The sequence below is a fragment of the Chenopodium album genome, chromosome 20 (assembly GCF_948465745.1).
Source record: "Chenopodium album chromosome 20, dcCheAlbu1.1, whole genome shotgun sequence".
Classification (NCBI taxonomy): domain Eukaryota; kingdom Viridiplantae; phylum Streptophyta; class Magnoliopsida; order Caryophyllales; family Amaranthaceae; genus Chenopodium; species Chenopodium album.
The window spans coordinates 42,015,648-42,039,856 of NC_137853.1; the positions used below are offsets into that span (position 1 = coordinate 42,015,648).

The following is a 24,209-nucleotide window of genomic DNA, read 5'->3' on the forward strand; positions in this document are numbered from 1 at the left end:
TATGGCACTTGTCACATTTTTTCACCATTTGCATGGCGTCCGTGTTCAAGCTCGGCCAGTAATATCCCAAATGTGTCGCTTTTTCAGCTAAGGCTCGTCCTCCAATATGTGAGCCATAATGTCCCTGATGGAGGTCGTCCAACACATCATGCCCTCTTTCAGGAGTTATACATTTAAGATAAGGCTTCACAAAAAAATTTTTGAATAGCTCCCCATCCTTCATCTCGAACCAGGCCGCTCTCCTCTTCATTAGCCAACTCTCTTTTGGGTCGTCCGGAAGTATTCCATCCCTTAGATAGGAAATAATTCCGTCCATCCAGGTTGAACTTCTATCTATTATCTGAACGGGCTCGGCATCAATACTCCTTTTCTCCTTTACTTCCCAAAACACTGATCTTGGAGTATCACATGATGCCGAGGAAGCTAATTTGGAGAGCGCGTCCGCTTGATGATTTTCTGATCGAGGAACTTGTCTGAGAGAGAAATGTTCTAGGCACTCGGCCTCATCCTTCATTAGCTGCATGTACTTCATCATGGCCGGCTCCCTAGCTTCGAAGCCACCATTGACTTGGTGGACTATTAGCCGGGAGTCCGAGCACACTTCAACTTTGGTTGCCCCGGCCGCTTTACACATCCTTAGGCCGGCCAACAGTGCTTCGTACTCAGCTTCATTGTTTGACGCTTGGAACTGAAATCTCAACGCATACTCATATTTGTCTCCTTCAGGAGATTCACATATAATACCGGCACCACACCCGGTCGCTGTTGCACTACCATCCACAAACACTTTCCATACTTGGTCCTCGGCCGGCTGAAGATCAGGCCGTGTCATTTCAGCCAAGAAATCCGCAAAAGCTTGCCCCTTGATTGCCTTTCTTGGTTCAAACACAAGGTCAAAGCCCCTGAGTTCCAAAGCCCACTTAAGCATGCGGCCACTTGCTTCTAACGTTGAGAACGGCTTCTTCAAAGGTTGGTCTGTGTAGACCACAATTGAATGTGCCAAAAAGTACGGCCGCAGCTTCTTTGATGCCATGTACAAGGCCAGGCCAAAATTTTCAATTGGGGGGTACTTAAGCTCAGCATTGTGGAGTACATGGCTGATAAAATACACTGGGACCTGGTGGCCGTCCCTCTCAGCAAGGAGGACGACACTTAGAGAATGTTCAGAGATGGCAAGATAGATAAATAACTTCTCATTCTTGAGCGGACTGACGAGGCGAGGCAATGTATGCAAGTGACTTTTCAACTGTACGAATGCTTCCTCGGCCTCCTCTGTCCACTCGAACATGGCTTTCTTCTTAATGGTTTGAAAAAAGTAACGGCACTTATCCCCTAACCTTGAAAAAAATCATCCAAGGGCTGCTAAACAGCCGGTCAGTCTTTGCACCTCCTTAATTGTTCTTGGGGACTTCATGTCAAGGACGGCTTGAATTTTTTCAGGGTTGGCCTCAATTCCACGTTGATCAATCAAAAATCCGAGAAACTTGCCGGACTCAACACCAAATACACACTTCTTTGGATTCAACATCATCTTATGCCGCCCGAGTTCGGCGAACGTTTCTCGTAGATCCTTGAGATGGTCGGCCGGCTCTTTTGACTTGACAATCATGTCATCAATGTACGCCTCCATGTTCCGGCCGATCTGGTCTCTAAAGACTGTGTTAACAAGCCTCTGAAAGGTAGCAGGGGCGTTCTTGAGGCCGAATGGCATAACTTTATAACAGTACAACCCCTGCTCGGTCACAAACGCTGTCTTTTCTTGATCTTCTTCCCACAAGGGAATTTGATGAAATCTGGAGTATGCGTCCATAAAACTCATTAGGGCGTGTCCAGCCGTAGAATCAACCAAACGGTCAATCTTAGGCAAGGGGAAGCTATCCTTAGGACACGCCTTGTTCAAGTCCGTGTAGTCCACGCACATTCTCCAAGTTCCATTCGGCTTTTTTACAAGAACTACATTGGCCACCCAATCTGGGTAGAAGCATTGCCGAATGAAACCGGCGTCCAGCAGCTTTTTCACCTCTGCTGCGGCCGCCTGATTCCTCTCTTCTCCGTGATTCCTCTTCTTCTGGAGGACATGCTTTATCAAAGGATTCACTGCCAACTTGTGCACGGCCAGGTCAGGACTTATCCTTGGCATTTCACCAACTTCAAATGCAAACACATCTTTGAATTCTCTTAACAGCTGAACTAACTCATCCCAAGCAATCCCAAAGCTATAGTGCCAACACTAACTTTCCGTTCTGGGTGGTTGGAGTCAAGCACTATATCCTGGTGGCTGCCGGCCGGCTGGGGCCTCAACTCATCTGGCCGGCCGACAGTCATTAATTGCTAGGCTTCTTCTGCCCTGGCCGCCTTACGCTTTTGGCCGACCTGGTATGCTGGGAGTGAGGTTCCTTCTTCCTTTGGCTCGGACAGTTTTGGGCCGCGCGCTGTTGGCTTCACGGCCAGCTGATTGCATTCCTTAGCCATTTTCTGGCTTCCTTGAATTGTTCCAATTTTACCGTCCGACCTTTCAAACTTCAACAACATTAAGTGAGGCACTATGACCGCGTTGGTTGCATTCAGAGTGGGGCGACCAAGGATGACATTGTACCCAGTCAGCTCTTTGACAACTAGGAAACGGACGACCATGTCTCTCCCTTCTCCCTTCTGCCCGAAACGGATTGGAAGATCTATCCGTCCGACGGGATGAATGACATTCCCCCCAAATCCTATCAAGGGGTGAGTGATGTCCTGGAGAGCATCTTCTGGAAAGCTTAAATTCCTTAGGGCGGACAGGCTGATGATGTCGGCCGAACTGCCTGTATCAATCAATATTCGTCCCACCTTCAAATTTGCTATCTTCATGACAAAGACCATGGGATCATTGTGCAAAGCCCTGACCTCCCCACGGTCAGCCTCACTTATGATCACTTCAGGAAATGGCTCGGCCTTAACGGCGTCCGTTTGCATCACATTTGACAAATTTCGAGCGTCCTGCTTGATTCCTTTCATGGTAGGGCCGCCTGAAGCAAAGCCTTCTGATATCACGACCACAAAACCTGAATCAGTGCTATTCCCATCATCTTCTTTGTCATTTTTCTTATCACTTTGTTGCTTTTTCTCGGACGTGTTGTCTGTCCGTTTGTAGGTGAACTTGGACTTTGTCACATAGGGTTTCAACAGACCCTTGTCGGCCAACTTATCTAACAGCCTCTTCAGATTGATACAACCGTTCGTGTCATGGCCTACATCCTTGTGGTAATGACAATACTTGTTCTTGTTTCTGTACTGGGCCTAGCCTCTCAAAGGCCGAGGCTTCTCAAACTCAAACTTGTCTTTTATCTCCATCAAAATGGAGTAGCCATCCTTGTTGAACTCATAATGAGGCTCGTACGTCTTGCTTTTCTTTGACTTGGGTTGCTTGTCATCAGCTACCCAAATTTCTTTTCTTTTGCTTCCTTCTTTCTTTCGGCCGGCCGAGTCTTGCTGAGAAGATTGCTTCTTCTCAGCCCCCTTGGCCGGGCGTTCCGATTTGGTGAGCGAACAAAAGTCCGCGGACTCAATATAGGCTTCGGCTTCCCGCAATACACCTGCGTATGACCGAATCTTTTTTCTTACCAAATCAAACTTAAAACCATTATGCCTTAATCCCCGGAGAAATTCTGAGTATGCCATTTCGTCCGGAAGATTATGAATTTGGGCTTTTTCTTGGTTAAATCTTTGGACGTACGAGCGTAGTCCTTCATTCTTTCCTTGGACAATTGTTGCCAAGTTGAGACTTGTCTTTCTTGGTGAGATGTTGTATGAGAAATTTCCCACAAACAACAAACTGAGGGTAGTAAAGCAATTTATGCATCCGGCCGGAAGGCTGTTAAACCAATCCTGGGCCACTCCCTTAAGAGTGGCCGGGAAGCATCTGCACCATGTAGCATCATCTACACTTTGCAAGTACATCAAATTCCTGTACGAGGTAATATGTTCCTCTGGGTTGCCCGTACCATCATAGGCACCCACTAATACACTCTTCACTTTTGCTGGTTGAGGGGACGTTAGTATGTCTTGCGAAAACGGAGGCGGCTTATCTCCCAAATTCAACAAACGCATCTGCCAATCGATGGGCTGAGGCTGCGCGGACGTTCCAGCCAGGTAGGGAGTCTGGCCAAACACCTGGCCATACGACCCATATTGCCCAAAGACTTGGGGAGTTGGCTGTATCAACCCGTTGAGTACTTGAGGGGGCTGATATTGTGATGGCTGAACTGGAATGGGAGTAATAGTATGAGCGGCTTGACTTCTGCTGGAGACGGCCGTGTTGGTGTATTGAGAGAAAGATTGGTTGGAGACTTCATCCGGCATGATTGGGGTAGAGGCCGTGTCAGAATATGCGGCCCTCTCCCTTTGCTTGTGTCGAATGTAATCCCTAGCGTCTTTGAAACGCTGTGACAGCTCAGTCTCAACTCTTTTCGGCTGTCTGCCCCTCCCCCAGCCGACTGTGTTTTCGCCAACAGATTAGAGAGATTGGTCCGTGGGAATCGGGGAGACCTTCCATGCGGACAACGGAATGGGGTATTACCAACATCAGTTGCATTGGTCTTGTTGTGTGTTTTCTTGGAAGTACCTCCTCCCCCCTTTTGTTGGTTGGAAGCCAACTCTTGGCGAAGCTTAGTCAGCTCGGCCATTAGGGTAGCTGGGGTAACAGGAGGTTGTTCGGCCTCTTGAAATGAGGCAGTCAAAGGATTGCTAGAATGTATGGTTGTATGTAAGTCTTCTACATATCCGTCCTCGCCTGGACGAGGACCAGTATTAGGTGTCTGACCATCTATTGCCATAACGGACGAGTATCCTCATAGACGGCGCCAAATGTTTCGGGGTTTTTTGTGATTTCCTCGGATACTGGTCGCGTTCTTCTGACAACGAGACGTGGATACTTGCAAAACAACGAATATTCCGTTTATCGGAATATTCGCCTCCGACGATCAAGTTAGAGATCGGAAATCGGAAAAGCTAGAGAGAGAAAGTAGAGAGAAGTTGGAGCTCTTTAATGCTCTATTTTTGTGTTATGTCCCAATCCACCCTCCCATCATAAATGATTGGGGTATTTTTAGGGGTGGGAACATGTGCCCCTCTAGGGTTTGTACCCTAGATTTTAGTGACGTGATTGGCTGCGCAATCAGGGGTCGCCACGTGTCATGGGGAGGCGCCGTTTTACGGCTTTCTCGGGATTTGGGCCTGATGTAATTAAGGCCTTTTCCTCTTTCTGATGTTGTATTATGTAATAAAGACAGCTGACGCGTGTCACCCTATTAGGAGGACACGTGTCACCCTCTCATAGGGCCACGTGTCACCTTCTTATTGGGCCACGTACATGGGGTATTTTTACCCTAAACAATAGTAGTTTTACCCAAAACCCACTACTAGAGATAGAGTTTTTACCTAATGTTATCCTAAAATGTAACAATAATGTTACCTTATAATGAACAATCTAGGTTTCTCATGATGATAAATTGGAGCTCCCTCAACTACACAAGGAATACTTCCTTTGTGTATTGTTATTTTTTTAAGGGTACCATTTCTGTTAATGCAAACGTTGACCAATAATATCTTTATTTAATGAATAAGACAAAAGTTATTATAACAATTAAATATTGATAAACATTTCATTGAGATAATTCCAATTTCCAACTAGTTACCATGACTATATTTTCTTACCAAGTGCTTTATTTTTTAAAATATTTTTACAAGGTGCATTAGGTTTTAAGATAATCACTAATATTAGTAAGAGTACATTAGGTGAATAATGTAAAAATGTGTCCTTTAAAAACACGTGAGGGAACAAGTTTTTTTTTTTTTTTTTTTTTTGACGGGAGAGGGAACAAGTTAGAAACGTTTCAAGCCTAAACCTCTGTAAAGTTAAAAAGGGTACGCATTCATTAACTTTGAGCATTTAAATTCCAAAAAAAAAAAAAAAAAAAAGGTGAGTTAAGGAGTTAAGGGTAGTGGTCCGCCGTCGACAACGCCGGGCAGTATACCGCTTGCGGCTTTTGGGGGCAGAGAGAGAAAGTTTTGATTATCATGGGCGACGGCGTCAAAGAGTTGAGAGTGGTGGACGGCGGGCAATACCTTGGTGAAATCTCGGCTTTGTGCTTCCTTCACGTCCCCTCTCATTTCTCTTCTCTTCCTTATCTTCTTGCTGGTACCACTTCTCCTTAATCTTCAACCATTTTTTTTTTATGCTTATATTTCTGTGTCTTATTATGTACCTGTATTGCTCTTTTCAATTAGGTTTCTCCAAAATGTACTTGTTCTTCTGCTCTAATTATCAATTTATTCAACTAGGTTTGATGATGATCTTGATATAAGAATTCATTTGTGCGATGAGTATGCAACGAAATGTGTCATATGAATTGCATTTTTACTTCAGTTGTTACTCCCTTTCATTCTACACTTTTCACTTAATCAACTCTTGTTTCACTTACTGTTAATTCATTTGGAATTTGGATAATCACGACTTAAGAGGAATTGCTCAGTAGATAGCTGTATCTCTTCCATACATGTACGATGTACCTCTTCTATTAATAAGTGTTATCGCCTAATTTACATTCATAGCATTTCATACCTGATCATCTCCGGTGTCATATTTATTTTTGTTGAGCAATCTACTTATGCAACATGTGTTTCCATTTTAAAACTTTCTGTGATACAAAAATACATCCTCAAATTGTCAAATACGTTATTATATGCTTGAGATTATTGTATAATGGCCATTGTTTCAAATTTATACAAAAAAAGAATTGTTTTGACCAAAGTGTAACTACTTCAAGGTTTTAGTTAAGATTTTGCTTTTGTTTTGGGAAATCACTTGCTTGTAGTTATGTCTGCGGCAGTGCTGCTTCATATATCTTCATCTAACTTTGGCCGTAATAATTGCACTGGAAGCTGACCGATGTACTTCATTTTCCTTGAAGGTTATCTTTGAATATTTTGCTTCTGAACACTAAGCATGTCTGCCTTCTGCAATTTTCCCCCTACTTGCAGGATCAGGATCTCAGATAATACTTTTTGATGTAAATCTTGGTCGACAGATAAAATCATTTTGCGTGTTTGAAGGAGTTCGTGTACATGGGATTGCTTCTGTATTAATGAATTGCAAGGACATTGCCTTGTCTCAATCTGTTACTTTTAAGGTCGTTATTTCAGGGGAGAGGAGAGTGAAATTGTATAGCTTGCACCTTCAGCTGGGGTCAAAGTCTCTTGATAAACCTGATGTTTCAATAGATCTGACTTTTATACAGTTGCTGCCAAGATTTACACACTGGGTTCTGGATGTTTGTTTCTTAGAGGTGATTTATTTCCAATTTCGCTTGGGAGATTGAACTAAAGTCACAATTTTATTTTATTTTTTATTTTAATTTTTTAAAATAATGAAGTCGTAATTTCTTCAAGCTATTTTGGATCAACAACCATCCATCTCCTCATAATTAATTCTGTTCATAATTTTAAATAATGCTCATACATTAGATTCTTTATCGACTTGTGTAGGATGGTTTATCTTCTTCTGAAGAGGGATGTCATTATCTTGCAGTTGGCTGTAATGATAATTCTGTTCATATATGGGATGTCTTGACACCAAAATTGATCTTTGAAGTTATATGTCCAGGTCTGTAACAATCTATACAACTTCCTTTGACTTCATTTTTGAAGAGCAGGTCCTCCACTTTCATTATTTGACATTGCAGCATGTCAGAAGTTCCATGGTCTCTCTTAACTAGTTCTTGTCTGTTATCTTTTGCTGTAAACAAACCTATATTTATCTCGTCCAAAACAACAAACATGGAAAAAGAGTTATGCCGATGCAAGTGTGGAACAATTGTTTAACATATTTATTTTTTATTTACATTAAAGATATGCAGGTCTTTCTAATTTTGGCTGTAAATCACAGCATTGTTTCTTAAATTTTATTTAATTTGCTATTTCTGACATTCTGTTTTCGGTCTGTAGAGAGGTGCCTTCTGTACTCTATGAAGTTCTGGGGTCATGATATTAGAGCTCTCCTTATTGCCTCTGGCACTATTTTTAATGAGGTAATCCTTGCTTGTCATTAATTGTTATAGTATATTATATGTATTGTTTTCCTCTATAATGCACTTACCAATGTAAGTGGTTGGTTGAACATGGGCAATTATATTAACATTCAACCTTTGATCTGGCTCTGTTATTCATCTTTTTTTTTTTTTTTTTTTTTTGGTACGGTATGTCAGATTGTTGTATGGAAATTGGTTCGTCAACATAGGACACAACCTTCAACAAATGCTGGTCAAGACCTTGTTGTGATGAGCTTTTCTGAAGCTATTTGTCCTCTTGATTGTTTCTACTATAAAGTTGAGATTATTTCTAAACTTGCTGGCCACCAGGGTTCTATATTTTGCCTATCATGGTCTAGTGATGGATCCAAACTGGTTTCCGTGTCTGATGACCGTAGGTGAGCCACTTCATACGATATAGGATATCTTTTACTATACTCCGATTTATTAGTACTCTTTAGTTTGTACCATGAGAAATTGATTAGACTAGTTTTCAGTGCTCGAATTTGGATTACCACTGCTGACATGAACATGACTGATGATTTGACCAAATTACATGGCCAATACTTGGCCGGTCCTGGGCTATTTGGTCATGGTGCAAGGATCTGGGATTGCTACATATCTGACTCAGTAAGCTTTAAAGCACCTCTTCTAGCTTTGATTTGTCTAAGTTTAGTTATTGAACTGCTTTGAGCTTGCAATATCGTTCTAGTGCTGTCATTTTTTTGTTTTAGCTTTACTCATGATTGTTGACTTTGGCCCTTCATCATATTTTTAGGTAGCAGTAATAATTTTTACTTGTTCTTTCTTTTGTTTTTTTGTTTGTTTAGCTGTACGTTGTCGCCTGAATGATATGTAAAAATATTAGGACATTACATATCTTGTATGTTCATTATCATTTATCTTCTACTCTGTTGCTTTTGGTTGTGTAGAAACTAGGATTCGCATGTTCTAGGCTTTTCTTCCTTTTGTCTCACCCTACCACTAAGTAGTAAGCAGTCATCTTTTCCCCTGGTTTTGGACATTGGAATAGCACAGCATCATTTACCTGTATAATGTATTCATGTTTTGGTGTTGTATAAACACTTGGGAACTGCAATAGGATGTTAGCTTCTTTTTAATTTATAATGTTTCATTTCAAAAACTGAATCTTCTTTGTTTTTTATTATTTTTTATTTTTATTTTTATATTTATTATTATTTTTTTTTACCCAAGTTTATTGTCACTGCTGGAGAGGACTGTTCATGCCGTGTATGGGGATTGGATGGAAAAGAGCTAAGTGTTATTAAGGAGCATATGTAAGTGAAACTCATTTCAGCTTAGGTCTTTTTAGCTTTTACATTACTTAAGAATTAAATCCTGTTGAAATCAATAAGTAGTCATTTGCTTGTTCTATTATTTGTTATATAGGATCCAAAGGTGAAATGAATTCTCTGAGTAACATGGATATCTCTTGTATTACCTTTAGATTCTTATGTTCAATTCATTAGGATATTCTTTTGTGAGATCATGTATTTGTTGCATGCAGCTAATGTGACTTTCGTAGCTTCATCAGTTTCTCCACACAGTAAAATGGATATTACCTGTTGCCTGTTTCTTTCTTTATTCATCTTTTAGTCTGTTGTATGTTGAACAATTCATTCGTTGTTTGGCAGAGGGAGGGGAATATGGAGATGTCTCTATGATCCTGACGCTTCCCTTCTTGTTACTGCTGGGTTTGATTCTGCAATCAAAGCCCACTGTCTGCATTCATCGTTATCTGCATTCTCTGGTGAAATTATCAAAGAGGTCAAGGAAAGAAAAGAAGAGGTCTTGAGACTTTGCATTCCAAATTTATCAGGTCATAGTGTCCTTATGGACAGGTGAGTTGCCATTTCTTTTTGTACTCCCCTCACTCCCTCAGTCCTTAGTTGGAATTGAATTGTAATGACAATTATTATTTTTAATATGTCCTTTACTCCTTTTAAATGGGATCAGGATTTGTTGACACATTGCACAAGTAAAAAATTCTGCTCATATAAGATGTGATTATTTAGTTTAACTTTGTGCTATATCTGGAAATGCCTCCCATTTGGCTATGAATTAATGAGATAAGAGCACTTTGGTGATTCTTTTTTCCTATATGGCTCATGTTGTGGCTTCTTGCTAACTTTGTTAGGCTCTTTTTTTAGGAAATTATCTGAATTTTAACTAAGAAGGCTATTTAAGATAGTTCCAAAAATTAAAAAAGGCTTGTTGAATTTGAAGCTAACCAAGAATTTCATCAGCTAAGAAGAGGAGGGGGGATTTTAGATTAATGGTGGTGGATCAGGGTAGAAGAAGACAAAATAATTCTCTCTCTCTCTCTCTGGTTTAATATTTTATTTTTATTTTTTATAAATGATTTACCTTAAGAAATAACATTGCATAATTTGCATTGTTATTGTTTTTATTATATCATTATTATTATTGTTATTGTTGCTGCTGTAAACTTGTAATTTTGTACCTCTGGAGTCTAGTTTTAGATTATATGGGCTATACTTGAATATTCTTATATCTGTAGATTGATTACTCCATGATGGTTATAGTGCATGAGTTTTTTGTTTTGTTTTTTTTTTTTTTTTTTTTGTGCTTTCCCCTCCTTTTAACAGGTGACACCTCCGCGGTGTCTATCTAATATGCATCTTTAATACTTTGTAAGCTTGTGTGTATGTATATATATAAAAAAATGGTCAGTCCTAGACCATTTAATAAGACTTGCTCCAAATTTGAGATCATTCCAAGTCAACTAGAATATGAATTTTATTGTAAAAGGATGATCAAAAGTTGGGACCATTTCTGTGAATTTTATTCCATAGAACTGTTCATTTTTTCTTGTTACTTCTGTTGCAGCAAGAGCGAATATGTACGTTGTTTGAAATTTGCCCGCAAGAATATGATCTATGTTGCTACAAACCATGGTTATGTATACCATGCTAATCTATCTGAGAGTGGATCTGTGCATTGGACTGAACTTATCAAGATTACTGAGGAGATACCAATTATCTGCATGGATTTGTTGTCCCGAAATCTGTCCGAGCCGTCCTTTGAAATTGAGGATTGGATTGCTGTTGGTGATGGTAGGGGAACCATGAAAGTCATCAAAGTCATATTTAGTGATGGTGCTCCTCAAGTGGCTGTCAGAATATCGTGGTCTGCGGAAATGGAAAGGCAGCTCTTAGGAGTTTATTGGTGCAAGTCAATTGGATGTGGGTAAATGACCATTCTGATCTACTTTATCTTGCAAAATATAGTTCTAGGGTTTCGTTTGAATTTTCATATTAAAGAAGCTTAGTTGTGATGGAAGTGACAACCATATCAATTCCATTCACCGTCTGAAGCAGGAATAACCTACTCCAACTATATGAGTTGGCTGATGGGATCCCTCATTCTTGCTGTATTTCAGTTACTAACTGCTCGCCCCAAAAAAGTATTTCCTAATTATTTGGTGTACCTTCGACTCTAGCAAGGAAAGGCTTTTGTAAATTAATCACTAATCTTAGTACTAATTTCCTCCTCTTCTTGTGATCATGCTTTCTCCAATTTATATTTCATTGCTGCTGCTCTAAGAACAATAATTTTACTATTAGTGGCCTTGCTTTTGAATAGTTTCCTTTCCTTCATCTGTATGAGCTGTGTCAGTTTATTGATTATTATTGAAGATTAAAATCTAATCCATCCAGCCTGTGGGTTCTGTTTGCTTATAGAGATTTTGTAGTATTGTTCTTTTCAGCAAAAGACTGCATTTCTGTTCTGTAACTACATATCTAAAATGCTTTTTTTTCTTCTTCTTATTCTTTAGGTATATTTTCACATCTAACCCTAGGGGTTTTGTGAGGTTATGGAGGCTGTCTGATTCTTTATCTCATGATGTTGTGAGAAGTTTTGATGCCTGTCTAGTTGCAGAATTTATGTCACCTTTTGGTGCAAGGATAATGTGTCTAGATGCCTCATTTGAGGAAGAGGTATCACCTCTTTCCTTTCCTAATTATTTGTACTTGCCTTCATCTTTAGACCAGTCATTGTAATATAAGATATCGTGAAGTAATTTTTCTACAGAGATTGGCAGATCGAGTAATGCCAAATTGTTTCAGATGTTCACTCTGGTCCTTTGTACCTTTTTGTTTCTTTTTTTTTTTTTTTTTTTTTTTTCCAGGTATTAGTTTGCGGGGATTTGCGTGGTAATCTTGTTTTGTTCCCTTTGTCAAAGAGGATTCTGCTTGATAGTTCCATACTCTTTATTGAGAACACCCCTTCAACATATTTCAAAGGAGCTCATGGGATATCTACTGTCTGCAGCATATCATTAGTCAGACTCACCACTGGTTTGGTTGAAGTTTGCTCGGTAATGGCTGAATTATATTTTTAACTTGATATCATCAGAATTAAGTGTGTCTTTCATGCTTATTTAATTTCTATCATACTCATTTGTGTCATAATTAAATTTTATTGTATGGTAATACTTGTGCGGTAGTACCCCATATTTTACATCATCCCCTGAGTTTTGAATCCAAGTTTATGAACCTTGATTGCTAATAACCTAATATGAGTTATATCATAAATAGCATGCTGAATTTAAGTTTGAGACTCCTTACATGCTGGCATGCTGCTAAGTAAAGTAGAAAGAAGCACACACTAATTTGGAAAACTGTGTTTGGTGCACAAGCTATTTATCATTTTAGCTCTAGACACTTTATGAGTATATCTTTTCATATATTTTATACATAGTAACTTCCATCGTATAAAATGGTCAAAGTTTGGTCTCACATCTCATCTCTTGAAAAACCTATTATTGGACAGGAATTAAATATTTATAAAATCATTTTGTGACCTGAAGCGTCAATATTATGCCAATTTTTAGATTCATTCTTCTCCATATTTGTGGGTTACACGTAAATGATAATTCAAACTGTTGATAAAAGGAGTACATCTTTCTCTTTTCTTACAACTTGGTTTCTTTCCCATATTTGTGATCTTCATGTAAATGATAGTTTAAATCGTTGATGAAAGGAGTACATCTATCTCTTTTCTTTACAACTGTTTTTACAACTGTGACATGACTGACAGCTGTGCAGATGTCTACTGTATTCCTTCCACCTTGTCATATATCATTGTCTTGGTTAATCCTACTACCTCACCTTCCTCACTTAGATTCAGTTTGTTGTTTGCTTTCTTCCTTGGATAATGTCTAATTCTGCTGATATTTTTGTTATCTCATCATGCTCTGTTATACAATTCATGGCAACAATATTTATCTCATCTAGTATTGCCATCGTCATAGCTTTCGGACCCTAGATGGGGTTTGTGATTACTGGTCAAATATGTTTATACAATTAAGAGGCTGGTCAAATATGTATTACGAGTAACATTTTGGATATAAAAGCTAACTTAAGTACAGTAGAATTTTGATCTTCCAATTTTTTCTCCGTATACTTTTTGTTCAGACTGGAGGTGATGGGTGCATATGCTATCTGGAATATAATAGAGATCAACCGACTGTAGAATTTGTGGGAATGAGACATATTAAAGAATTAAGCCTCGTTCAGTCTGTCTCTGCTCATTATTCCCTAGATGATTCAGAAAATATCAGCTATGCCGTTGGTTTCTCATCTACGGACTTTTTGATATGGAATTTACTCTCTGAAACTAAGGTTCTCTTCTGCTATAATTTTTTTCTCTTTCTTTGATGATATTTTTTTTTTTTTTTTTTTTTTTTTTTTTTTTTTTTTTTTTTTTTTTTAACAGGGGAGGAGGGTGGGAGGAAATAGAGGTTTAAATGTTTAACTGATGTATAATTTTTCCATCTTACTTATCTTGGAACCTAAGAATGCATGTAAATGTAGGTGCTGCAAGTTACATGTGGGGGATGGCGTCGTCCTCATTCTTATTATCTTGGTCAGACACCTGAAATCTGCTGTGGTTTTGCATATGTTAAGGTACGCTCTTGATTCCCCCCCTCCCCCTCGTTGCGGACCCAGGAATTTGACGGTGGGGGGATAATTTAGATAATTAAATTTACAAAAAAAAAAAAAAAAAAAAAAAAAAGAGTTCGGGTACACAATTTAAAAAAGTTGAGTACGTATTCAATCCAAAAGACCATATTATAAATACAATTCGGGTACATACTACTAAAATAGCCTTCGAGTCTTCATTCTTTGAAATCGATCAATGACATCTTCATCAGGAACTTGTAAAAACACTTCTTTCGCAATGAAAGTCACCAAACAATCATTTATTAATTGATCATACTAATTTACCCTAATAATTCAATTCACAAATCAATTCACTAACAATTCATTTCACAAACTAATTAACCAAATAACACTCTAATTTACAACCATTGAACATTGATAATTGATGAATTCACAAAAACATTACTTAAACTTTGTAAAATAGGGTTTTAAAATTATGGAAAATAAAAGAGGGAAAACCTACTTGGTCGCCGGCGGTGGTGGCTGCAGTCCGGGACTCGTGGCCGCGTGGGTGGTGGTTCGTGCCTTCGTGGTTGGAAAATAGGAATAAGGGAGTAGTCGAGTGGTTTGGTTGAAATAAAACACCAAAAAAAAAAAAGGAGTAGTGTTACAAGGGGGGTTCGAGCCCCTGATGTAGGGGAATCTCATATTGGGCCCCTTGTCATATTGTTTCTAGCCCACTACCAACTTAGCTAAGGCAAACTTTTTATCTATTTCTTACACTTAATTTTACCCAGTTTTTTTTTTTCCTGAAATTTTTTTCCTCTTTTTTTTTTTTTTTTTTTTTTTTTTTTTTTTTTTTTTTTCCCTGAAAGTAGGGGGACAATCGTCCCCCTTTGTTCCTTAGTGGGTTCGCCCATCCCCCCCCCCCCCTCCTCTTTTTTTTTTTCTTGTTTTTTTTTTTCCCCAAGCTGTCAGATATTAATTTTTGGTGTCAAATGTGGGAATTGCAGGGAATTTTCTTATTTGCATAAAGTTACCTTTTTATTATTTACATACCTTCTTATTAGTTGCATAACTTACATTCTCTGTTTGCCCAGTACATGTAGATAATACCTTGTGACTGGTGCCAACAATATGGTAAAATTTATATTTTGTTATACACACAAGTACACACCACACACACACACACACACTCACACACACACACACACACACACACACACACTCACACACACACACACACACACACACACACACACACACACACACACACTCACATACATGGTATAAAATTTTGCTATAATCAAAGTGTGATGTGACTTGTACACAAAGTGTAAAGCTACAGCTATGCAGTTTTGTATGTATACATATGCCTCCTCAATTGATTTTCCTCTGCATTCATTTATATTATATGTATAATTTTTTAAGAAAAATAATTAAAGAAAAAAGGATTATATTTTGAGTGAAGGGACTAAGGGAGTAGTTCCTTAGGACGGCTGCTGAATTTTAAGGACCCTCTTTTTTATTTTTTCCTTTCCTGTTAGTATTGTTCACATTATCAAATGTCAAAGATAGTCGTCTTAACTACTACCTTTAACAACATTATATCAATATCAAGATTTCTGGACTGCTGGCTACTTGATGACCATTTTCCTAGTATCATCTTTTGAATAAAACTCTATTACTTGGATTCATACTAATGTGTGGCTTGGGTACATGTCCTGGTGCCAGATAAAGTCTGTCAAGTCCTTACTCCCCACGAGCTGAGACAGTGTAGATACTGTAGATAGATCTGGATACCTGGAGGCGCCCCCCTCCTCCCTTCTATAGAAGATTGTGTTGAAGTTCTTTCCAGATACATGGCTTACATACTCGGCTGCGGGGGGGTTTATCCTAGCAGGCTGTAGCTACCGGGACCCATAGAGTTACCTGATTTAAAAAAAAGAATACGTAACACATTTCCATTAATCCAAATTGTGGCTTATGACCTGCCAGATTTAAATTCTGAGTGAATAAGTTAAACTCGCGTGTGGAAGCTCACCTTCCATGCCAGAATCCCAGATACATTTTCTTCCACCAATATTTGTTCTCATCTCAGGAGTTATTTGCTTGTGTAAGTTTGATAACAATTGGTTATGTTTTTATCAATTGTCTGAATTGTTTAATAACCCTCTCCAGGATGAGATCATCTATGTTCATAGATACTGGGTACCAGATGGCGAAAATAAGATAATTTTGCACAACTTGCACCTACAATTCCATGGGAGAGAGATTCACTCCTTATGTTTTATCCCTGAAGATGTTCAATGTGCAACTCCTAAAATTAGCTGGGTTGCTACTGGGTGTGAAGATGGTACTGTGAGATTGACTAGGTATGATTTTCTGCACAATTAGTTGGTTAGTAGTCTTCTATACTGATTAAATTTATTCCTTAAAAATACTTTTCATGTTTTCGGGTGCTATTAGTTTCTAATTAATTTAAATCTTGGAACAGCATATGTGCAAACTGCAAGCTGTTCACGATTGTACAAACATTGTAGACCATTAATATGCTTGTAAATTTGTTTCATGTAAATTTATGATCTTTGCAAAATTTTTATTTCATTTGACAGTAGCTTAATTTGATGGATAGCTCAGGTATAATCATGGTACTAGTAATTGGGCTATGTCCAATTTACTCGGGGAACATGTTGGAGGTTCAGCTGTAAGATCATTGTGTTTTGTGTCAAAGCTACATTCGGCAGAAGCTAAAGTGGTTGAAGGAACTAATGGGACTGGTGGGACCATTAATTCCTTGGAGAACTGTGAGATTCCATGCTTACTAATTTCTGTTGGTGCTAAACGGGTGCTAACTTCATGGTTATTAAGGAAAAGACAAAATATTGAGGGAGATATATCTGTTGATGGCCAAGTGAACGAATATGGGAGCCATAAGTCTTCACCAGTAGACATGCCTTCGATGTCATTCAAGTGGCTGTCTTCTGACATGCCAGTTAAACGTGTTCGTACTAAAAAAAAGGCTCAAAATAGTGGGAACTTACCTAGACCATCAGATGAAGTTTCTAGTTCTGACTCTGTTTCAGCCTCTTTGGAGATGGAGCTAATGCAACATGGAGATGCACATGATAATGATTGGAGATATCTGGCTGTTACTGCTTTTCTCGTTAATGTTGCCAATTCAAGGCAAGTTAATTTGACTAATTCTACTACAATTGTGCATTTAAGTGCCCTATTGAAGTTTCTGTTACATAACTCTGATCTACTTTCAGGTTTACTGTCTGTTTTGTTGTTGTTGCTTGCTCCGATGCGACTCTAATGCTGCGGGCACTTGTTCTTCCATATCGGTATTGGTAAGATAAATGCCTTCTGCAATTAGATATTTAGATTATTTAATGATTGTTAAAGTATTCTTCAAGTATCAGTAGTTCTTTGATATGCTTGATTTTCTTTTGCTTTGCAGGTTTGATGTTGCATCGTTGGCTCCCCTTTCATCGCCTGTTCTGGCTTTACAGCATGTTGTAGCTCCTCTTTGCCAACTTTTTCAAGGTTTGATATATTCTTTCAGTGAATCCTTTTGGAAAGTGCATGTATCCAATAGATTATTCTGAACTATTTCCTGAATACGCTAAAATGTGGGTAAACAATCTGTTCAAACTCTTAACAAGAATGTTATCTCTCAATGGTTAATTATTAGCATCATGACTTGTGTTTATAGAAAAGATATTCTAACCCTTGTTTTGTTTCTTACATAACTTAGGTAATGATAACTTTATACTTGCCCTCCAAACAAGCTAAACCTAATTTCATTACTTAACATAACTGGCCCAAGTAAATAATTATTGAATCAAAATAGCTTCCTAATTGACCAATACAGTTATGGAAGCTCTAGGCCTCATATGAGTCATATCTAATGAAGTGACATCAACTAAATGATTTCCAGCATGTGAACCCACTCTTTAAGAGCCATGGTAAACCACGCTGTTTTTAGGAAACCACTAAAATAAGAAAGCCCAAAAACAAGGCTTAAATTAACTGTTACAGTAGTATCTAATGATACAAATACTGCTACATGAAAGTACAATTCTTTTTATGGCTTATTTTCACTCTTTTGACTGTTGTGTGGTGAGGCCTGCTGCAGACAGGCTTTTGATGTCTTTACCACTGGGAGGAGCTTGACTGCTGAAAGTTTATTATGAAGAACGTTGTAAACTTTAGATATTAAATTCTCCCTTATGTCCCCCCTCTCTTATATTATTGGTATCACACTGCTTTTGTAGTGACCCACTGACCCTGATTTCTTAAGAATTATTATCGTTCTCCACTTATAAGTGCCAATGGATGGCATAAATTCCCAATTCAGAAGGATCATTTGACCCTTTTTACCTCAATTTGTTTTACAATGCATTCCACTAGTTTCTACTGTTATTTTACCTATCTATTCTTCTTTTTTTTTTTTTTTTTTCCTTGTTCGCTGCATGTGTTTTTTGGCATTAATCTGAGAAACAGATTTATTAATAATGTATTTGATTTCAACATATGGGAGTGCAATAAACCTACAGGAAGAAATTTGGAACATTAGTCCCCTGAAACCCCTTCTTGAGCTGAATCTGATGATAGAGATTGGGGAATCCCCTTGAAATGCAACACTCAACTGAGAAAAATACAACTAAAGCCTTTTTTTTTTTGATAGCTGAAGACTAGTTTTGGAATATAAGATTCTACCTTAAAACATAGGAAAAATTGCCACCATTAGTCCCAACTTTGCTCGATCTGCAATATTAATCCCAACTTCAGTTTATTCCCTATTACTCCTAACTTTGCACCCTATTAATTTTTCTCACCCCCAACCGGTCATCCAACCTAATGTAGGAGGTTACCAGACACGGTGTCAACACGTGATAGGTAAAAAAAAAAATTAAATCAATTAAAAATTGAAAAAAAAAAAACAATCTTACTCAGCAGCAGGTGGCAGCCCTGCTATCACCGGCAGGTGGTGCCCGAGGCAGCCCTTGTTGATTCCGGCAGGGAGACAACCCCTTGTCGGTTCCGGCAGGGAGACAGCCTTTCTCTGGCGAATTTTGGCCTATCCGCTGAGCTGCCTTATCCGCCAGACCCCCTTCCCCTCCCCTCCCCTCCCTCGGTGCCATCGACCCACCACTAATACGAACAGCCAAGACCCACCACAAACACGAATGACCAAACCCCACCACCACCACAAACACGAACAACCAAACCCCACCACCACCACAAACACGAACAACCAAACCCACCACCATCACTAACACTAACAGCCAAATTCACACCTAACCCTAACCCTAGCCTAGACCCACCATCACCAAGAATAGCCACCACAAACATGAAAACATACCTCAAATTTGAAATTGGTTTGAATTTCACCTCAAATTTGGTTAATTAGGCCAATTTCGACCATGAAAACTCTAGAAACCATACAAAATCAAAAGCAAATACAAGAGGAGGACGAGAAATGAGTAGGAGGAGGGCGGGGCGGCATTAGGCGTTGAAGGGCGGCAGGGGGTTCGGCGTGACGGTAGCGACGTTGGGTTGGGTTGGATTGGCAAAGAGAAAGGGAGGACGAGAAGAAAGGAGGAGGACGGGGAAAGAGAAGAGGGAGAAAACAAGAGGACGGAGAAGAAGACCGAGAAAGAAGAAGAGGGAGGACAAGAGAAGGACAGAGAAGGAGAAGAAGAATGCGGCGACTGGTGCTCCGGGGGGAAGGGGGTTGAGCTGCCATGGCTAAGGGAAGAGGAGGTTGGCCGTGGCTAAGGGAAGGGGAGGGGAAGGGAGGGGAAGCTGAGGGGATGATGAATTTTTTATTTTTATTTTTTATTTTTTATTTTTTGTTTTTATTTTTAAACCTATCATATTGCGACACATGTGCAAATAATCACAAGTTAGCAAAGTTTACCTTTCAACCGGTTCCAAGTCACTTGAAGGTGATAAAAATTAATAGGGTGCAAAGTTGGGAGTGATAGGGAATAAACTGAAGTTGGGATTAATATTGGGCGGATGGAGCAAAGTTGGGATTAATGGTGACAATTTTTCCTAAAAAATAATCCGAGTAAAATGAGCAAGATTAAATAATAAAAGTTACATTTACAATTTTATTTAATGCCTTATCTTACCGCATTCACTGTAAGTGCTCTAGGTTAAGTAGGGTGAAGAAATACATCCTTGGACCCATGATACAGTACCAAAAGACTTGAGACTCGGGTTCCTAGGGAATATAGTAAAACTAGGGAGGACATTAACTTTATCAGTCTATTTGCTATCAGTCGAGGCATGTTTTGATGCTGCTTCAGTGCTTCGTAATAAATTATGAGGTTAATCTGCTGGCTAGATTTTACAATAATGTGGATAGGTACGATGCATTATAGAATCCTGCTGTATACAAGTATATAATTACACAAGTGTGTTGCTGGCTTGTTGGGTTCTGATTGCTCTGTTTTCCGTATCATATTCTCATTCATTTTTTTCTTTTGTAAAATTATCTTCATGTAACCTATTTAAGGTATTTGCAGGTAAAATGATGACAAAGAACATATATATCATAATTAGTGGATCAACTGATGGAAGTATTGCCTTCTGGGATGTTACTAAAAGCATCGAAGCATTTATGCAGCGAGTATCATCACTTCACATGGAGAAATCTATTGATTTTCAAACACGACCACGCACTGGTAGAGGAAGCCAAGGTGGTCGATGGTGGAAATCTGTTGATGCAGATCTAAATGCTAAAGAAAAACCTACGGAATCTATGGCATTGAAAGACAATATTGTCTCTAGTGACAAAGCTGTTGCTGATGAATTACCAGAAGCAATGGTCTTGAAGGGCGAGAATAAACCTTCTGAGCATGTAGAAATACCTTCCACAAAATATGGGGAAAGTTTTGAAGATTCTTGTGAAAGGTTTTTTGAAATAAAACCATTACATATCTTGCGTAGTATTCACCAGTCTGGTGTCAATTGTCTGCACGTTTGTTGTCAAAATCTTGGAAATATTATGTCATTCAACATCGTAAGTGGGGGGGATGATCAGGCACTTAGTTATCTTCAATTTGTTGTGGATCCATCTTCGTCAAGATCAAAGTTGGGCCATATTGGAAAAGAAGGTGATACAATATCAAAGCTAGGTAGCCCAGAACACACTATCCAGTATGACTCAAATCAAAGCTATTCTATCAAATTCTTGTATCAGAACAAAGCCATAGCAGCTCATAGTTCTGCTGTAAAAGGTACTTATTACTTTATTAGTCTTCTTTTTTTTTCTTCTTTTTTTTTTTTTTTTTTTTTTTTGGGGGGGGGGGGGGGGGGGGGAGGTGGTGGTAAATAAGTTACTCATTTTTTTATTTGGAAACAATATTCACTCCGATCCGTACCTATATCGGATAATCGTATTCATGTCCATGTATCTTAGGTTGCCGGACTCGCCACATGTGAGTTCCTTTTGGTAGAACACATTTTTATGAAGCGTGGGTAATTAGTCCTGTAACTTGTGTTAATATAATCTTGCTTGCGCCTCTTGCGCTCTTGGGACTCTATAATGGGTATGCAGTATGTTCTTGCCCTGTTGAATTATCCTTTTTGGCTCCCTCAATTATTATCAATTTTTTTTGCCATCCTGTGTTCAAGGAAGAATGACCCAGTATTCATTGCAAAAGGAACATTGTATCTCCTGAGTCCTGATGTAGTACTAAACATATTAGCTGTTTTCTTGTCTCTCTTTTGATGGCTCCCAAAGCTTTAGTGAAAGTGATCTTGGGAAGAAGAGAGAGATCTTAGACATGCTTACATTACAGAAGTTTCTGAAATTTTGTGCAACTATTGGAAGATTAATATCTTGGTTTCCATATGGTTTAGGTGTTTGGACAGATGGATTCTGGATATTCTCCACTGGTCTTGATCAAAGAGTAAGGTGCTGGAATATCCAAGAGCATGGCAAACTAGCTGAGCACTGTCATTTCATAACTAGTGTTCCAGAGCCAGAAGCCTTAGATGTCACAGCCTATGGAGGGTAAATGAAGCACTTTTTTTTGCTTACCTATGGCTTTGGCAGTTATTCTTACCATGATAAATGATTTTCTGCTGCATTATTAATATTAATTATCTTCATACAGGAACTGTTATCAGGTTGTTGTAGCTGGTAGAGGAATGCAAATGATTGAGTTCTCTTTAAATGATTGCACTGCTCCTTGAGCTCCATTCTTAAAGCGCTAAATTGGTAAGCAGAACTTTGCACTTGATTTTTTTAAATGCTTAGTTACTTCAATACAGTGAAGGTCTGCATTGTGACATTATAGAAACAAAGCAGAGTCTCAGTGGTATAGTTCTTTAATGAGCTGTTGGGTTCTAATACCATCGTCAACTAAAGGATATTTTATGGTGTTTTTTTTTATTAATGTTGACCATACTTGTCATACTACATGGTGAAACAGCTACATACTATCTGTTACTGTTATACTTGCATGTTTAATGCTCTGATATATTCCAAAACTAATTGTGCTCTTTGCAGTTTGGGTATAAACCATGATATCATGTTCTGCCGTGAGCTTAAATTATGATTTAATCCGTAGTATTGTCTTGGCACTTGTCTGCATGAAAAACTTTTACTTAGGTTACATTATGTTGGTTTTTAGATGATTAATGACTGTAATGTCAAATTGCAAGAAGAAAAAATGTGACCATTTTGATTTACAAGGATAAAAGCCCAAGTTACAAGTTGTATTATTCCTTTTTCTCTCATAAATCAATATTACTTTCATGGGACAAAGTTAATGTTAAAGCCCAAGCATTGTTTTTTTCAGGGTCTGTTTAAATGTTTGGCAAGTTTCTCTGGGGACGCTTTCTAGTTACAATTGCTTGAACAAAAGAAGCCAAACATGGAGGACATAGCTAGTCTTCCATTCTTGAATTCTCTCTCTTTCAACTCAGCAAATACCTCTGGATCAAATGCTAGGCCCAGAGGGTTGTAGCTGCCCCCTGGGTACAGAGGGTCAATAACTTCACCAAAAGGCCTATCCTGCAGCACCCATTAGGATGACCTGAAAAGCCCAAATTACCAAGATGATGGTTTGTGCATGGATCGGGCTTAGGTTGCCCAGGTAATTGAGACCAACATTGCTGAAGATTTTGGCACTAGTTTTTAACCAAACTGCCTCTCCGATTTTGACCCTGGTCCTAGTAAGAAGCTCAGGGTGGACAGCCTTCTGCTATGAATAACTTCATGCTCTTGATTTTTAGTGGAGGTTTATTGATCAGCTGATAATTTTGCTGTCTATATTTGTTGTCTTCAGCGAATTTATCATAGAGGTAAAATGGCTTCTTCCTCATTGTGATTTTTCCATTGCTTTGTACAACTACTGGTGGTTCTTTTGATTTAAAAGGAGTAGGGTTTGCCTTGGCTGAATATGGGGATGAGAAAATAATGGTAGCTTTTAAATTGTTGTTTTGAAGAGAATTTTTGTTTATAGAGACATTGTATACCATTAGAATGAAGCTTGAAAAATGCTTCAAAACAAGATTTATTTACAATATATTTATAATTTATTATTATTATTTTTAAAAGCTATGTTTTAATCCAAATTGTGCACATACATATATAAACATAGGATTTTAATATTAATAATATATCTTTATTGGGGATTATTTTTTTATTTTTTATTTTTGATTTTTTGAGGATGTGGAGTGTGAGATAAGTTAGGATTAAAATAAATATAGGATAGAAGAGGTGTCAAAACTTGACTTGACCGATCGGATTCGAAACTGATTCGAATAAAATTTGATTCAGATTTCGAATTGTATGGATACAATAATTTAGTAGGATTCAAATATGAAATTGAATTGATATATATATATATATATATATATATATATATATAAATAAAATGAACTTAATCTAACTTGGCCTCACCGAATCCAGCCCAAACCACCTGAATTGATACTATTATATATTACACACACACAAACACACAAACAAATATATATATATATATACACACACATATTACATATTTAGTTTGAGCTATTTTATTGCAATCAATAATAAACCTATACTAAAAACGAATTTTAAATGACAAGTGTCAATGTGTGGTTAAAAAAATCCGTGCCTAATTTTTCTTTCCAAATTTCACTTTTATCAAATTGATACTAATCATTAATATTTCTTAAATTTTTATTTTCATGGATGATTATA

At 38.3% G+C, this 24,209-nt stretch overlaps 1 protein-coding gene across 1 annotated transcript; it reads left to right on the top strand.

Annotated features, from left to right (window-relative positions):
• Positions 1–5,944: 5,944 nt before the first annotated feature.
• Positions 5,945–23,794, top strand: LOC145598265 (uncharacterized). Its single transcript, XM_081654595.1, has 21 exons — positions 5,945–6,178; positions 7,021–7,325; positions 7,525–7,642; positions 7,984–8,066; positions 8,244–8,464; positions 8,564–8,696; positions 9,282–9,364; positions 9,722–9,928; positions 10,938–11,297; positions 11,887–12,049; positions 12,241–12,429; positions 13,529–13,735; positions 13,928–14,020; positions 16,178–16,371; positions 16,637–17,182; positions 17,269–17,349; positions 17,460–17,545; positions 20,539–21,252; positions 21,878–22,031; positions 22,135–22,238; positions 22,822–23,794. The coding sequence occupies exons 1-20, from the start codon at positions 6,058–6,060 to the stop codon at positions 22,211–22,213; spliced, it is 4,137 nt and encodes a 1,378-aa protein (XP_081510721.1). The 5' UTR covers positions 5,945–6,057; the 3' UTR covers positions 22,214–22,238; positions 22,822–23,794.
• Positions 23,795–24,209: the final 415 nt, after the last annotated feature.

Bases quoted from the DNA above. Each gene is read 5' to 3' on its own strand.
- LOC145598265 (XM_081654595.1), top strand. From the start codon at position 6,058: ATGGGCGACGGCGTCAAAGAGTTGAGAGTGGTGGACGGCGGGCAATAC. The intron at 13,736-13,927 runs GTTCTCTTCTGC...ATGTAAATGTAG, and splicing joins ATTTACTCTCTGAAACTAAG to GTGCTGCAAGTTACATGTGG. The intron at 21,253-21,877 runs GTACTTATTACT...CATATGGTTTAG, and splicing joins TCATAGTTCTGCTGTAAAAG to GTGTTTGGACAGATGGATTC.